This window comes from Peromyscus leucopus, chromosome 13 (assembly GCF_004664715.2).
Source record: "Peromyscus leucopus breed LL Stock chromosome 13, UCI_PerLeu_2.1, whole genome shotgun sequence".
Lineage (NCBI taxonomy): Eukaryota > Metazoa > Chordata > Mammalia > Rodentia > Cricetidae > Peromyscus > Peromyscus leucopus.
The window spans coordinates 3976195-3993042 of record NC_051074.1 but is presented as its reverse complement, the minus strand read 5'-3'; the positions used below and the strand labels follow the sequence as shown (position 1 = coordinate 3993042).

Sequence of the window (16848 nt, the reverse complement as noted above, 5' to 3'; positions counted from 1 at the left end):
TACTTTCTCACATATTAAACATTACATATGAATATCAACAATAGAAAGGTCTCAATTATGAATTACTAGTAAACCAAGGAAACCCAACTAACAACAGTCCTTCCAATCCCACACCCAACCTTCAGGACTCAACAGTCATCTTCCAAAGACAAGAGTGAAAAAGACTCAAGGACTTGTAAACAGACTTCACTCTCTCTAGCTTCAAAAAAAAACTTTTAATTCAACATTCTTAGGTGGGACACATGACAAATGTGTAATTCACCGAGTTTTTAATCAAACAATTGTGTAAAATAAACACCTTAATTTTTTTTTAAAGCTCTCAAAAATCACATGCTCTCCCATCAGTCTTTTCAAATCTATACATAATCCCGGTTTCATAATTTTCCCCTCTTGGACTTTTTTAAAAACTTTATTTGGGAGAAGGGAAACTGTGACTGGGATGTAAAAATAAATAAATCAATTTTTTTAAAGAAGCTTTGTTTGGGGAGTGGGGTGCACACACACCAGAATCCACAAGGGAACAACAGAGGACAACAACTTTCTGAGCCTGGTTCTCTCCTTCTATCTTTACACGGATTCCAGATTACACTTGGACGTCAGGCTTGCACAGCAAACACCATGCATGACCCACTGCGCTACATCACCAGTCCTGAACTTCTTTATATAAATGGAATATTAATTTATCTCTTAAAATAACTTGTTCTTTTACACTGGTATACAGGATCTCACTTATGAACAGCTGCAATATACTGCTCTTAAACTGCTGACATATAGGTCGTTTCTTGCTTTTTGCTATTATGAACTATACATTTATGAACATTCTTATACACAAATTTTGGTAAGCAAAGAGATGTTTCTTTGTGTACACATCATATTCAGCTTTTGTAATTACTATCATATATTTTCCCAAAGAAATGTTTTACTCAAACCCAGAGTAAAAGTTAACATGATGTTTCTTCCATAAACAAACAATATTAGACACATAGGATTACAAAGACAGGCTTGCACATAGCACCTGCCCTCTAGGCCACAGACCAGGGATACCCATGGAAATAAAGGACCTGATACATTATAGTTGATACAATGCCCTGATAGAGTTCACCTGATCGCCTTAATAACCACAGGAGATTAAGTTAAACCTCACCGTCTCTATTGTTCCTGTGCGGAAAGGGATACCTGTGGGTGGTTTCCCAAGATCACATAGCTGAGTCATGAATCAGAAATAGAACCTAGTCCTGCAGCCTCCTAACCCATCTCTACCACATTACTCTCAGTGGGTTACTCACAACTATGCCTACTGGAAGAAGAGGAAGATCTAGGATTTAAGCCTGCCAAGCTCCAAAAGAATGACGGAAAAAATTATTTTGATGGAAATACTGAAATAAACATAGTTCTGACTATGTTTATTTCAGTATTTCCATCAAAATAATTTCAAAATGTTTATTTCTGAAAAAATTGGTTAAGACCAACTTCTTCAATAGAAAATTCTTATTCTAGAATTAATTTAAGAAGAATGTGGCGTCAAACTATATAAAAATATATTTGCAATTGTTACTAATAACTAAAAATTGCACTGAATGAAGAACTGCTCTAATAGTCTAGAACTTTTTCTAATTAGTAGCTATCTGTTGTATAAATTTTGGTAAACAAGTGGAAATGTCAAACAGATTCGCTTGTATAATCTTGTTTTTAGAAATGATAGATCTATGTACTCTTTCATTTGTTTTGTTTAGTTTTCAAGACAGGGTTTCTCTGTGTAGCCCTGGCTGTCCTGGACCTTGCTCTGTAGACCAGGCAATCCTGGAACTCACAGAGATCCGCCTGCCTCTGCCTCCCGAGAGCTGGGATTAAAGGCGTGCGCCACCATGTCTTGTAGATTTGTGTATTCTTGATGATACTTAAATGACAAACTTCAAAGCTATCCCCAGTTTAAAAGATGCGATCTTAGGCTCTTTTTGTGTCTAATAATTGCAGTGTTCTATGGTGGCCAGGGCTACAATGAGGGCCACCCACATGGGCCCTTCTTAGCACTCAAACTCAGACTCCTCTCTGCAATTTATCAGCACTATGACAAAGTTGAGTAAAGAATTCTGGGAACTTTCTTTTTAAAACACAATTTATGAACAAGATGATTTAAAAGTGACTCTAAATCTAATGGAATAGTCTGTAAATACATGTCTGCAAACAGTACAGTTCCTGGCAAGAGAAAGACTGCAAAGAATACAGCAGATGAGAATTTTCTTTTTAAAAATATCTCAAGCAATAGGAATATGCCCCCACCCCTATAGCCCTCATGCTGTTGTCTGCTGGTACACACCTAGAAACTGCCTGGAATATCTGGGGAAGGCAGTCACCAAAAAGGCTTGAACACACCAAACTACAAAGAGAGACTAGGTAAAGGAGCTATTCCCAAGCTACAATCAGGGGTGAGCTTGGGGCTCAGAGTCCCTAGACTAGAAGCATGCTGTGACCAAGGATGCTTTGCTTTTCAGGGCAAACAATCTAAGGCTTTCAGAATCTTACTGCTGTCTATGAGCTTCAAAATGTAAAGAGAGAGAGAGAGAGAGAGAGAGAGAGAGAGAGAGAGAGAGAGAGAGAGAGAGAAAGGAAGAAAAAGAGGGGAAAGAAAAGGAAAAGAGAAAAGGGGGAAATCAATTAAAAAATTTTCTGCTCAATGTAGTAAACAAGACTTTTATCAGGAAATTATATTACCTATAGAATATTTTGTGTTCTTATATCATAGTCACTTAAAGCATATAAAAGCTGTTAAAATACATATGTAGTATATTATGTACAAGTACATACTTGTTTCTTAAGGTGTTAAGGAATAGGAGTCTTCTACAAACTAAATGAAAACTGAGTGCTGGCTTCTGCCTGGTCTTCTGGGCGGACTTCCTAAGGAGAAGGAGCGGTAAAAGGGCACCTGTGTGCATGTTTGACTTGCAGCCAAAAATGGTGTTTATGGAAAACTTCAGATGGAGCACAGAGGCATTCAGCCAACAAAATCTACAGCTGTGAAACTTGGAGCTTACAAGTACCCAAACTCCAAAAGCAAAAGCGGAATTATGGGACAGACTTTGAAGCTTGTTTACGTGCAAATTTTTGTAGCAATTGACTTTGTATTTCTCTATTAAATAGTGAAAGGGAATCCCATCCAAGTATGGACACTTACTTCCCCTTGCTCTCAATAATTACTTAGAACTGTAATTCCACAGTGGTGAAAATAGGAGTTTAATTAAAGTCCACACTAGGAATCTCTAAACTTCTGCAGCCTAACCTCTGCTCAGCTGGTGAGCAGAGTCCTGAAAGCTCAGCCACTTCTGGATGGATGGGCGACTAGGGGAACTGTAAGAATGTCTCTGAAAAAGTACCTCAAACAAAGAGCATATGTCCTCATCCCCACAGCCCTATGCTCACAGGTGCTGACAGCACACCCAGAAGCGAAGCTGCCTATCATCTCTCACCATGCAGAACTGGAGAGTCTAGGTGTTATCTTTAACACAAAGATAAATACATGCAACCAGTCAGACAGACCAGATGGGAGAGTAGACAAGATACTGCACTCCACCAAATCTTTTGTCATTTTAAAGAAAACTGTAGTGTATTTGTAGACTGTCAGCTAAAATAGGAATCAGTACCTTTAGGGACAGAGATTTGAATCTAATAAAGACTAATTTACTTGTTTGTCGCACTTGGCATAATCATTACAATTCTTAACAAAAAAAAAAAAAAAAACAAATCATCAATGGAACAGCAGCGTTTATATTCATGCACAGAAGAGATGCTTTAGATCCAACTCCAATTATCCTACTATGTCTTTTAGGGTGAAGGTGGCATATCTCACGTGTCATTACCAATGTCACCTCAGCCAAACTGATGGCACCATCTCCCAGTAATTTAGATGCTCAAGTGGCTGTCATGGGAATGCTTAGCTCCAGAGTCAAAGTCTAACATCCATAGTCAGCCATCATTGTCCACAGCAGGCTCTCTCAAGTTGGAAACATCCCAGAATCAGAAAACTACTTCACATAAGTCATTGTGTAGGTGCGTTCGTGTGTGGATGTGTGGGTGTGTAACTGAGGCTGGCTTCACACTCATAGCAATCCTATTGCCTCAGCTGACCAATGGCTGAGGTTACAGATAGGAGCCACCACACCTGGTAAAGACAGTCAGACACAGGGGTACATGTCTGTAATCTCAGTGTTTGGGAAGCTGAGGCAAGGGAATCATAAGTTGAAGGCCACAATAGACTATACCGTCAAAATGCTTCTTTTTTTTTTAAGGTGGGAGGTGTTTCCTAATTGAATGACATTTTTTTCTGTCTTCCCAACTATTCAAGACAGTGGCAGAATGTCCCACTACTTGCTCTAGTGTTTCTGTTGCTTCAGTTAGATGTTTTCCTCTCTCAGCTAGCTGGAAAATGATACAAATGCCTATCGCACATGCAGGGAAGAAGTCTTACATGTGAATCTCACCTTATCTTCCCTGGTTCTGAAGGTCAAAATTACTAGTGTTGTGCCTAAACTTGTATTGAAATGTCTGGCATTAATAAAACAAAGAAGGAATTAATGTATTTTTTAAATTGTGAAGGGAGGGAGAGGAATCCACAAAGTCGGATTTCCCTTCCTAAGTAGCATTAGATTGGTCTACATTCATAACTTTCCCAGCAGGCCTTTCCAAGCTTTTCCTTCAAACAAACAGAGTGTCTTTGTTTCTCAGATCCTCTTATGTGTAACATTTGATCAAAGTTTTAAAATTGGCAGCTAACAGAGGAGGAGAAAATACTGCTCACTAGGCATTACACAAGGCCATACTTTCAGCTCATGTGGAGGCTGCTACAAGCTGGACTGCTGACATTTTTCAGGTAAACACAATTTCAGTACTGAGTTACAGTTCCTGTACCCTGAACACTGTTTTATTCTGCTTTATCACATATACCAAGAAAAGACCCCGCTAAGGATCACTAAAGCAAGCCTTAAGAAAACCCCAGGATGCTGTTTAAATAAAAGTACAAGGCATCAAACAATCATATTCCTAGTCAAGCCTTATTACACAGCTTTAAAACCAAACAAATTGCAATTAGGAAGGAGGGTATGCGCACTGTTTCGGGTAACTAATTAATCTATACCTACTCGTTTTGAAACCAATCATAGCCTTGCTATGAGGTAAGATCTAATAAGAAAGCCAGAAAAACCAACTCATCAATTATGCCTAAACAGTCTTATCCAACTAAATCTCCCCTCAAGAAATTGTGGGAAAAAAATTACTGAAAAGAGATACCTCACACTTCAACACACAATATAAGGAGAGAGGGCTGAAAGGAAATCTTGCAGGGAATTTTATCCCTTTGAACTTTCAAATAAACTCTTAAATAAGATTATGCAAACTTACTAAAAACCGGTCCTGATTAGAGGGAAAAAATGCACCCCTTCTCCACGTCAGTTCTAGAGGCTTTCTCCAGAGTTGTTAAGGTTTGTGTTGGGTAAAGAAAGACCTCCTAACAAACTAGCATTCTTTTCCACATGATCAGAGCTAATTGGCCCCCCTGCAGACTAAGTGACCAATCACATCAGCTTCAGCTGAAACCAGCCCTCACGACATATAAACACAGGAATGTAAGCTGCAAAGCCAGTCTCAGAAGAGAACCTACAAACTACACTGTAGGTTGAAAGCACCTGATCAAAAAGACAAGACTGCTAACTTCACTGAGACCTGCCTTGGTAAGCTGACCCCACAAGAGAACTGGTGAGTACATGAAGTAACCTTCATTCTTATCCTTTCCTTTAGGGGACCAGGCAAGGACAGTGACAGCAAAGAGGAACAGAGCAAGATTGCTTACAATAGAGTTTTACAACAGAGACATTTCCTAGACAGTCATAACTCGGATTTGTTCTTTTTCCTTCAATTTTTGAACTGGCAAATAGCCATATTAAAAGCCTTAGTGAAAGTTTAGCTCTCAGTTATTTCAGGAAATACATACTAATTCCTTGTTATAATACATAAATGAATAGGGAAAAAATCCTAGATAAAACTCAATGGCTTTAAAAAAAGAATGTGGATTTTTTTGGATGGAATTAGAGAAACTCAAAATAAGCATATGGAAATAAACGTGCCAGAAGAATAAACCATTATGTTTTTAATTTTCTTAATCCAAGAGATGTGTGTCCTAGTTTAAAGTTTCTTTTTAAGCAGGGAATTATTACTGAAGAAGATTCTGTATATAAGAAATTAAAATATGAACTATTCTCTGAGCTTACATAATGGGGTTAAAATTCACAATGTCTGCCCTAATTATAGAGGCCAGGAAAGGTGCTTATGAGACTTTCAACACAGCCTTTAAAGTGTTTGCATAAGGCATGAACAAACACTGTGTTCACTTAACATTTCTAAGTGCAATCTCTATCTTTACTGTCGAACAGGAATTGCAGCACTCCTCCAGAAGCACAGCAACAGAAAGTGTTAAGTTTAAGGGCCACCAGCTAGCAGACAGAGCAACACTCTTATTTTGATAATTAATGAAGCTATTAAACTACCATCAAACAATTATTAATGCATATTTTACACACACACCCCACAGATACACAAATTTTCCACTTGTTTATTCTACTTCCTGTTGTGATAGTTGATGAAAATCACACAAAACTCTAAAGCAAACAAATGCATTCAAAATGCGCTCATAGTCAAATGCAGTAACACATACCTGTAATCCTAGGACTTGGGATATAGAAGCAGGAGCATCAGTTCAAAGACATCTGGCTACACTGGCTGAGTCTGAGACCAGCCTGGGCTGTATGAAAGTACTCTCAAAAAGAGAGGGAGTGGAGGGGGGACGGAGGTAGGGAGGAATAGAGGGAGGGAGGGAGGAGGAGGGAGGGAGGGAGGGAGGGAGGTATTTATGCACATGTGCCTGTGAGAATGTGAAAATTATTTGGAAATATGTCTACCCATTAGACATTTACATTAGAAGAAGAAGGGGGAGAAATCTTATAAATATCAGGCAACAGCAATGAAATTTTTTAAAGACCATATAAGTAGACATAAAATCATACTGAAACCATCTAATAGGAAACATATATTAGTTGAGAAACTAGACATAAACTTACAAACTGGTAGGTAGACTTTAAGGGATCATGTTATTTGATCTCTCTTTCAAGCGCATTCTTTGCTTTAATCTAATGGTATCTGGCAAGGGGACATGGTAGCTTGCCCCAATGACAGAGCTATGTATAAACAGAGCCAGTGCCTCCAGGCCATGCTCCCTACCCTTACCCCTATTCTTCGCACTGCATGTCGATGACTTGACTGTACAAGGGCATCAAGGCAATCCACTGAGCGTCAAAACTTAACTGCTCTCAGCTGTTTGCCAACATGATCCAAACGGAAGTCAACAATGTTTCAGGAGAAAAACAAAACCAAAAATGCTTCACTGTTTTGATACTGGCCTTTTGACTTCCCTGTCCATGACTTTTTCCATGTTATTTAGTAGCTGGAGGGGAAAAAATGAAATTGTAGAGAGCGTAGATGAACTGCTACAAAATACGTAGCTAACCAACAGCAATCATCGAAAGAACCAAGTGGAAATAGCGTTGAAGGAATGATGTTCGCATAGCAAGGCCCTCCCTCAGGTGTGGGGTTCCACAGCAGTCAGACTTAAGCAAGGTGAACCCCACTAGGCTAACGGCTCCAAAGGCTCAGTTACCAGTGTCCAGGCCCACAGGAGCCATTTCCACAAAGGTGCAAGAAAGAACAACAAAGTCTGCTCTCTTTTCACCATGGAGCCTTCCCCTTGGTGTCAATCATTTCTTTTATATAAATATGTTAACAGTATAATTTTTAAAATTATCCTCTTACCTGGCTCATTTTACTGTTCTGTAGAATAAGCCAATAATTCTGGTCGTGCTCATATTTTTAAGTCTTAAAAGAAGTCTTCCTTAACTGAAAATCTATTTCTTACATATAAATCCTAAGTCTGAACCCTAATAAGCATTCCTGGAGAACTAACGTTCTCTAGGGATCTGGTTTCCTGTTTGTTTGTTTTTTTTTTAACACTCACTCTGTAGCCTTGGCCGGCCTAGAGTTCCTATGCAGCTAAGGCTGGGGCACCCTCCTGCCTCTGCCCCGAGTGCTGGGAGTAAAGGCATGTGCTGCTGAGCCCTGCAGTGATTCCTGAACACAGTACTGCTCACAAAGGCTAACCAGTCAGATGTCTTGGTTTTTAACACTAACTCTAGACTCAGGTATGCTTAAGAATAATAGTAACTGCTAATTTTATGAACTTGGGAAATTTATTGTGCCTCACTTTCATTATAAAATGGGAATGTTATCAGTAGTTATTACTATAAAAGTTACGAAGCATTATAAATGACAATAAAGTAACTAATACAGAATTTACCCTATGCAAGGCATTGCCTTTTAGCCTCTGATAAATCTGGAATGATGCCTAGCACAGGATAAATAATATATATCAGCTACTATTATAAATCATTACCACTGGGGCCTGGGGAGATGGCTCAGCAGTTAAGAGCCCAGCAACCACACGGTGGCTCACAGCCATCTATAATGAAATCAAATGCCCTCTTCTGGAATGCAGGTATATATGCAGATAGAGCACTATATACATTAAAAAAAAAAAATTCAAAAAAAATCATTACCACCATTAAGAACCATGTATAAAGCAGAAGAGTAACCATCAAATATCAGCTTTAGAACAGAATACAGCATGAATGCTAAATATACAGCTTCTTATCAAATAAATAAATAAAAGTAAATTAACTGATTTTGCTGTAGTTAACCAGACTAGGCCAATAATCCAAAGTCCTCATGTAATGTGTATAATTTCTTGCCATTCTATATACTTTTGTGGTTCCATATGAAAAATGGGAGATAATCATGTCTATCTTCTTACCACACAGAAACAGAGGGTGGACAGTAAGAAGCATCTAGCACAGTGTCTATAAAGGTTTTGTTGTTGTTTCTAAAAGGAATGAGAACAGGTCTTTTAAAATATTTTAAGAATCTAGCAAAATAAGGAGCATTAAATACGGGCTGAGGTGTGGCTCACTTGTCAGCACTTGCCAGACAACAAAAAAATACATTCAATGATTATGACAACTTGGTAGGGCAGTAAGCGATACAATATGAACAGTTTTGTTTTTGTAAGTCTATCACATGAAACTGAAACGACCATCTAATCTGAATTGAATAACTATCCAGTGTTCAATCAGCTCTAGCTCAAAGCTGAGAAAAATATGAAAGAAGACGGCCCAGGTATCCCCAACAAAGATTACAGCAGCCTCAGGACAAAAGAGAACATCATACATGCCTGGCTGTGCACTGTCCAAACCTATGGACAGAAAGCAGTCTCCAAACCCCGAGCACCAAGACAGAAAAACCCAGCAGGCCCAAGTAACCCCGCCTCTCGGGTGTCAAAAGGAAAGGAGCAGCAAGGCAGGACAGCACATGTTGTCGTTCTAGAGCCAAGAAGACTAAGGCAGGAGAACCCAGTTCACCAGCCCGGGCTACAGAAAGGAACATAAGTGGGGGTGGGATGCGGAAGAGGAGCAGAGGTGGGTATGCAACACTCTCAAGGTGTCTACTTCGGAAGAAGAAGCACCTTCAGTGAAAGTCAGGCCATCTTTCTTGATTTGTTCCTGAGAGTCACTATACAAAAGTCTTGATATGTTTATATATATTTATCATGTCCAAGGTTGGTCATACATTAGCTGTCTATTGATAACATAGGGAAAAGCCTATCCCTTCATGAAAACCGTTCACAGAAGAGAACTAATTACACTGTTTTCAAAACTGTCATCTGATTTCTTACTGTTTATTTTTGCTTGTTAAACACTTAAAATTTTTTTCTTCTGATTTACTTATTCTCAAAGTTACTGTTCTTAAAGTTGGAAGGGGGGCTCAGTAGGAAAAAACCTACCTAGCATGTACAAAGCCCCAGAGTCCATTCCTAGTACCAGGGACAAGGGATGTTATCTAGATCTTTTATTGAGGTGTAGGGGTTATACTGGGGGTTGAATCAAAGGTCTTACATATCTTAGGTGGGTGCTTTACTACAGAGTTCCAACCAGGAATTTCATACTTTGCCAAGATTTAATATGAACCAAGGATGTGTGTTCCTTGCAAGCTATCCATCCATCAACTAGGACAGAAAGGATATATTAATATATCCACAATGGCAAAATAAAACTAATTCACAAAGTTCTAACTAGGCTAATATAAGGAATACATTACAATCGTGTGTCTGGGGCCAGTGTGATGGCTCAGTGGGGAAAAGTGACTGCTGTTAAGACTGATGACCTGAGCGCGAACCCACAAGGTAGAAAGGGAGAGCTAATGCCCAGACTGTCCTCTGCCCTTCAAAAATCACCACGGAACACATACACCTTCCCCACCCCCCAGCACACACACACACATACCCACACACCCAGCATACAAAAGAATGAATGAATGAATGAATGAATGAGAAAACTGTGAGTCCCTAAAAGCTTAACATAAATGTAAGTCTTATCCTAGTACTAAGTCTGACTTCAAAACATCTGCAGAGTGCTGGAAACTAGATCAATACAGAGTGTTTGCCTAGAATGCCCAAAGCCCAAAGCTCTGGATTCTATCACCAGCAACTGCAAGAAAACAAAATACTTGTAGACAGTCTAATATTAACATTCCAAATGATTTTTACTTATTTACAGAGTAAAATACCTATGTATTTAAATTTAGTCTGTTTAATTATTATTATTCATAATTATCAGCAAATTTTAAAAATTTGTTATTTAGAAATAGTACTTAGTTAACTCAATAAATACTTAATGCCTGCATTTGTACAAAGACAAATATAGGTGATTAAAAAAAGTACAAATAAATTATAAGCCTCACCCTCTGGAATTCAAAAATATATTTAGAAAACAAAGTACCAAATGGTATTTTTATAGTCACTCAAGAAAAGTCTAAGAAATATCCTAAAATAATATATAACTAGTTAATAAATAAATGACTTGACCAGTAATTGCCCTCTTATGTAAACACTATAAGAAAGTTCAAAACTCATGAACATGAACTCTTAAGTCAGTAAAGGACTAACTACTTTACTCTTGTTTCAGAGAATTACAGTCTGAGATGGACGGCAGTAACTGTAAAGTTAATGCTCCTCTCCTAAGTCAAAGATACCGGAGGATGGTCACAAAAGATGGCCACAGCACACTTCAAATGGATGGTGCTCAAAGAAGTCTTGCTTATCTTCGGGATGCGTGGGGAATCCTAATGGACATGCGCTGGCGCTGGATGATGCTGGTCTTTTCTGCTTCTTTTGTTGTCCACTGGCTTGTCTTTGCAGTACTCTGGTATGTTCTAGCTGAGATGAATGGTGATCTGGAAATAGATCACGATGTCCCACCTGAAAACCACACTATCTGTGTGAAGTACATCACCAGTTTCACAGCTGCATTCTCCTTCTCCCTGGAGACGCAACTTACAATTGGTTATGGTACCATGTTCCCCAGTGGTGACTGTCCAAGTGCAATCGCCTTACTTGCCATACAAATGCTCCTAGGCCTCATGCTAGAGGCTTTTATCACAGGTAATTATTTTTGTTTTTAAAGAAAAAAATACAAGTCTTTTATAAAGTATATAGTTGGTTATAGGCAAATCTGTTGTAAGTAATTTATTTGTATTATTATAAGTAGGTGATGCCAAAGAAAGAAAAGAAACAATCTAGGGACAAACAATAGAAATATATAAAGAATATTAGAACTACGTAAGGAAAAAATGGACCATATGTCATTAATTTGTAGAAATGTACATACAAAAATAATAACAAAAAGCCTAAAAGTAAATTTTCACAGAAGTTATCCTGCTAAGTATGTGAATAAGTATAATGAACACAAATTCTAACAGTCATGCATGGTACATGACTTAAGAATCTGACTTAATCTTCTTTCTTATGGTAGAACTTTCTCCTCCGAGATCACCTACTCAATATGTACTTAATATAACACAAGTAAGCACCATGTTTTAAAGTTACAGATACACACAAAATGCAATGGGAATGTGGCCATAAATATTTGCCTATATGTCTGGTAACATTTAAGACTCTTCCCTCTAATAGTGCTGGTTCTTTTCATGTAACATAAACAACTTTTAAAAAAAAAGCACACTAATACACTAATAGATAAGCACTGAACATCATGAAAGATGACCCACTGTGCTACCAATTGGCACTACATCTTATAACAAATGACTTAACGTCTATACGTATGTTCACACTGGCTCCATTTAAGATAACCTATGTATGGGGAAATGCTTAAATTTTTGCACTAACCTCTAGCTAAATTTGCCACTTCCTTCAATTATGAAGTTATACACAAATACATATCCATATTAAATTATATAAATCAGTAGATGGAATAGATGGATAGATAGGTAGATGGGTGGATAGATACCCCCACACTACCAGTAACTTTGGTATGAACGCAATCAGGTATTTCAAGTCAACTACATTACTTCAGAATTACAGTATAACCTACTGCTAAATTTTGTTAATGCATCGATGTGTGTGTGTGTGTGTGTGTGTGTGTGTGTGTGTGTGTGTGTGTGTACACATAAGGATCGCATATGTCTCACCAGCCTGCCAACAGACTCTGTGGAACAAGAATGGTTAGAAAACCCTAATTTATAGCTGTGGGTGGTACACAAGTCGTATCTACTTAAAAGATACACTGAATCACCTGATAGCCAGCTTCCCCCAAATCAGCCTTTATCTGTAAGTTTCAAAGGTCAACATTCTTTAATGTATCATCCCTTCTTCCAGCTCTCTGCTCTTCTGATCACCTTGCTCTGAATCTACTTTCTACTCCAAGTTTTACTTTTTAAGAATGAATATGACTATAGAAAATGATCAATTCTTGATCTTTGTAACTTACAAGATAAAGTTTTACATTTCTTCATAACAAATCAAATTTTTCTTACAGCCATTTTGAAATCATGGGGTTTTTTGTTGGTTCTTAACAGAAATGCTACATATACTCTAAAAAATTCATTTAAGTAAGAGTACCTGAAATTAACAATGGTATAAATTCCTTACTCGGTGAAATGTAAGTGAGAAATCTGTAACTACTTGACATACTCTTCCCATTCAGAAAAAGTATTGAGATTTAAAGTTTTCCATTCTTAAAAAACAAAGAAAAAAGAAACAAAAATATTTCAATGGTTTTTAATTTAGGTGCCTTTGTGGCGAAGATTGCACGGCCAAAAAACAGAGCGTTCTCAATCCGCTTCACTGACTTAGCAGTAGTAGCTCACAGAGATGGCAAACCTAATCTTATCTTCCAAGTAGCCAACACCCGGCCCAGCCCTCTGACCAGTGTTCGGGTCTCAGCTGTACTCTATCAGGAAAGAGAAAACGGTGAACTCTACCAGACCAGTGTGGACTTCCACCTTGACGGCATCAGTTCTGAGGAATGTCCATTCTTCATCTTCCCGCTAACCTACTACCACGCCATTACACCGTCAAGTCCTCTAGCTACCCTGCTCCAGCATGAGAACCCTCCACAGTTTGAATTGGTTGTGTTCCTCTCGGCAATGCAAGAAGGCACTGGGGAAATCTGCCAAAGGAGGACATCCTACCTACCCTCTGAGATCATGTTACATCACCATTTTGCCGCTCTGATAACTCGAGGTTCCAAAGGTGAGTATCAAGTCAAGATGGAGAATTTTGACAAGACTGTTCCTGAACATCCAACTCCTGTGGTCTCTAAGAGTCCACACAGGACTGACCTAGATATTCATATCAATGGACAAAGCATTGACAATTTTCAGATCTCTGAAACAGGCCTGACAGAATAGGACTCGCCTACACTATCCCACTTCTTAATGTATTAAATATATCCAGCAGTTATGCAGCTATTTTCCTCACTGTATCTCATGTTTCCCTTTTCTCAATGCTGACTACATCATGTCTATGACCATGGAAAGTGACTAAACTAACTCTACACATCACTGAAAACAAAACAGTCTACATTACCAAGTTTCTATCAGTGGGAATCTGCTCAAATCAAGCCTGCAACTCAATCTGATAGATGCCCATATGAGCAAATTTGCAAAGGTGTAGCATGGTATCAATAATGAAGATAAAATAGACAGTGAAGGCTAACACAGCTGAACTCTAAGAAAATCAGCGCTCATTTTCATCTGTAAACTGAAGCAACAATCTAGTTTCAAACCTAGCTCCCTGGGTGGAAGCTGATTTCACATTATTTAGTGAACATCCTTTTACAACTTTTATTTTTTCAAGACAGCAAACATCATTCCTTTGATTCTTTAAACTATAAAACTCGGGTATTATCTTCCCACTTTTTAACAGCAAGGAACAAAAATAACAATATGGATTTTTTGTTTTTGTTTTTGTTTTGTTTTGTTTTCAAGACATGGTTTCTCTGTGTAGTTTTGGTGCCTGTCCTGGATCTCACTCTGTAGACCAGGCTGGCCTCAAACTCACAGAGATCCGTCTGGCTCTGCCTCCTGAGTGCTAGCATTAAAGGCATAGGCCACCACTGCCCAGCTAACAATATAAATTTATAGATAACCCTAAAAGCATTTGAATACAACACCCAAACATATGTACATATATTTATGTATTTTTGGTAGAATATTCAGAACAAGAAAGAAAAGCTCTGGCCCAGACAGAACCTGCACAGTGATATTTCTGGCAAGAGAAAGAGATGCAAAACTGTATGTTTCTACTATTTTAAACTCTTACTTGTATAAGACTCAAGTAGTGATTTAAAAGCTAATCATCTCATCATCCAAGCTGCCCCCACCCTAAGTAAAAGCATTATCTTCATACTCATGACCCATTCAATGACATAAAAAAGTCCTACAAATTTCCTAAATACAAATATGTACTTAAGTTTTTATAGAGACAAAGGTTTAATTAATATATAACTCAACTAGGAAAAAAAAATCTGCAATAGACAAAGCAGAAAATTAGGTAACAAAGTATTTTCAAACCCAAATTCCTGTTTCCAACATCAAATAGTTTTTTCTATAAACACAAAATGAGTGTTTATTCACCAGTAGGAGGCTGGACTAGATGATCTCTATTATTTCTTTCCAAGTCTAATATTCCATGAAAATTATGCTTTCTCTGCCTGTTTTTATTTTATATATACTAAGTTGAACCCTTTTTTTTTATATCCAGCTTAAGATACTTCTTTAAAATAATTTTCATTTCAATTAAAAAGTTGAGCTGTCTTCCAGCAAAACTAAAAAAAAAAAATCATAGTATCAGGTTTCAAAGAGATTTGTAACTGCATGCCTCCTCTTCCATTTCCCTTATTTGGGATTAAGGGGGAAAAGTACAAGATTAATTTTCACTGTGGTGGATGACCCAGGCAAAATCATCTCGAAATACATACTAAGCAACAGTAAAGTTACAAAGAACAGCAAGTCACATTTTTCTAATCTCTGACAGAAGGAAAAGAAAATAAAGAACAACTCTGGAGTGCCCTAGGACTGGTAACAGCAGAAGACTATTAAGAACACAGAACCTATTATGTAAGTTTTACTGTTTAAAAATTACAGGCATATACTCTTCCATGGCAGGCAGACCAACTTAAGACTGCTGATAAAGACAGCAGAAATGCCTATTAACAAGATTAACCTGACCTGTGAAAATAAAACCTTACCTGAGATTCCCTGAATGTTTCTTCCTAAAGAACACTACATCACTTACACAGATTTCAAGTTTACCGAGCTGCCTGGGGTGACAGTGACTACATTAAGGCACTTGGAACCCAAATCTCTCTACAGGTGCTTCATGTTCTCCAGTCAGTCAGATAAATCTCGCTTCATAGTTACTAGTCAGACAAAATCTGACATCTGAAAATTAAATATGACTTCCTCACCCACCCCACCCACCCCACACACACACACAGAAAAAAGAAAAGAAAAGAAAAAAGTTTTGGTTGGTAAGGGCCAGAGAGATGGCTGTTAAGAGCACTGGCTGCTCTTCAGAGGACCGTAGTTTGATTCCCAACATCCACATGGCAGCTCACAACTGTTTCTGTAACTCCAGTTTCAGGAGATTCGACCCCCTCTTCTGGCCTCCCCGGGCACTAGACATGCGCGCGTGCACGCGCACGCACACACACACACACACACACACACACACACACACACACAGAGTACACAGACATTCATGCAGGCAAAATGCTCACATACATAAAAATAAAAAATATTTTACAAGAAATGTAATTAAAAATCATTGTTTGGGGACCAGAAAGATTCTGGGAGCACTGTCCATAATTCTTTCATTTATTTCAAAGAAGCATAGTTCCTAGGATGAACTTTTTTACAAAGAGACCATTATCCCCTCAGGAGTATCAAATATAAGTAGAAGAAAGGAGGAAATCACTAGGAACTCATATACTCATCAACGAAGACCACTTAACTGCCAAGCAAAGTCACTCTTGGAAATCAGTAACAAAGCATGAGAGTTCTAAAAAACTGAAGACAAGCCAGTTACCAAAATCTTCAACTTAGATTTATGCTTGAAAATTATGTATTACCAGCTGCCGGGGGGGGGGATCTGTAACATCAACAACAAATCGTTGTCTATTTCCCAAGTACTTCACAGCAAATGCACATTGTATCTTGCAATTCAACCTGATAGGTATCCATGTTGGTGGATTTACAAAGAATACTGTACTATTCCCAGATACTTCACATAAAAATGCATTATGTGTCATACTTGGCTAAACCTACTGATGTCATAAGGATCATTTGTTTTTAATGATCATTTTCATTTCACTCTCACAGATGATCCCAGGACTAATCTCTCCT

General features: G+C 38.1%; 2 protein-coding genes across 11 annotated transcripts in view; one reads left to right on the top strand and one right to left on the bottom strand.

Annotated features, from left to right (window-relative positions):
• Gigyf2 (GRB10 interacting GYF protein 2) overlaps positions 1–16848 on the bottom strand; it is a 126806-nt gene that overhangs the window by 54435 nt on the left and 55523 nt on the right. Inside the window, exon 1 of one of the 8 annotated variants that reach the window (XM_037210063.1) lies at positions 6701–6791. The exons of the other annotated variants lie outside the window; for them this stretch is intronic. The gene's annotated coding sequence lies outside the window, so the exon portion shown is untranslated. Of the gene's footprint in view, positions 1–6700; positions 6792–16848 lie in introns of those variants that run through there. 8 annotated transcript variants of the gene reach the window in all.
• Kcnj13 (potassium inwardly rectifying channel subfamily J member 13) lies at positions 5477–14448 on the top strand. 3 transcript variants are annotated; one of them, XM_028876263.2, is made up of 3 exons: positions 5477–5745; positions 11112–11587; positions 13229–14448. In XM_028876263.2, the coding sequence occupies exons 2-3, from the start codon at positions 11128–11130 to the stop codon at positions 13849–13851; spliced, it is 1083 nt and encodes a 360-aa protein (XP_028732096.1). In that variant the 5' UTR covers positions 5477–5745; positions 11112–11127; the 3' UTR covers positions 13852–14448. The 3 variants fall into 3 exon arrangements, with proteins under 3 accessions (XP_028732096.1, XP_028732099.1, XP_028732097.1); XM_028876266.2 differs by having other exon boundaries at positions 11112–11351; positions 13229–13373; XM_028876264.2 differs by lacking the exon at positions 5477–5745 and having other exon boundaries at positions 10967–11587.

Excerpts from the sequence above, each read along its gene's own strand:
- Kcnj13 (XM_028876263.2), top strand. The coding sequence starts at position 11,128 with ATGGACGGCAGTAACTGTAAAGTTAATGCTCCTCTCCTAAGTCAAAGA. Across the intron at positions 11,588-13,228 it reads GCTAGAGGCTTTTATCACAG|GTGCCTTTGTGGCGAAGATT; the intron begins GTAATTATTTTT and ends TTTTTAATTTAG.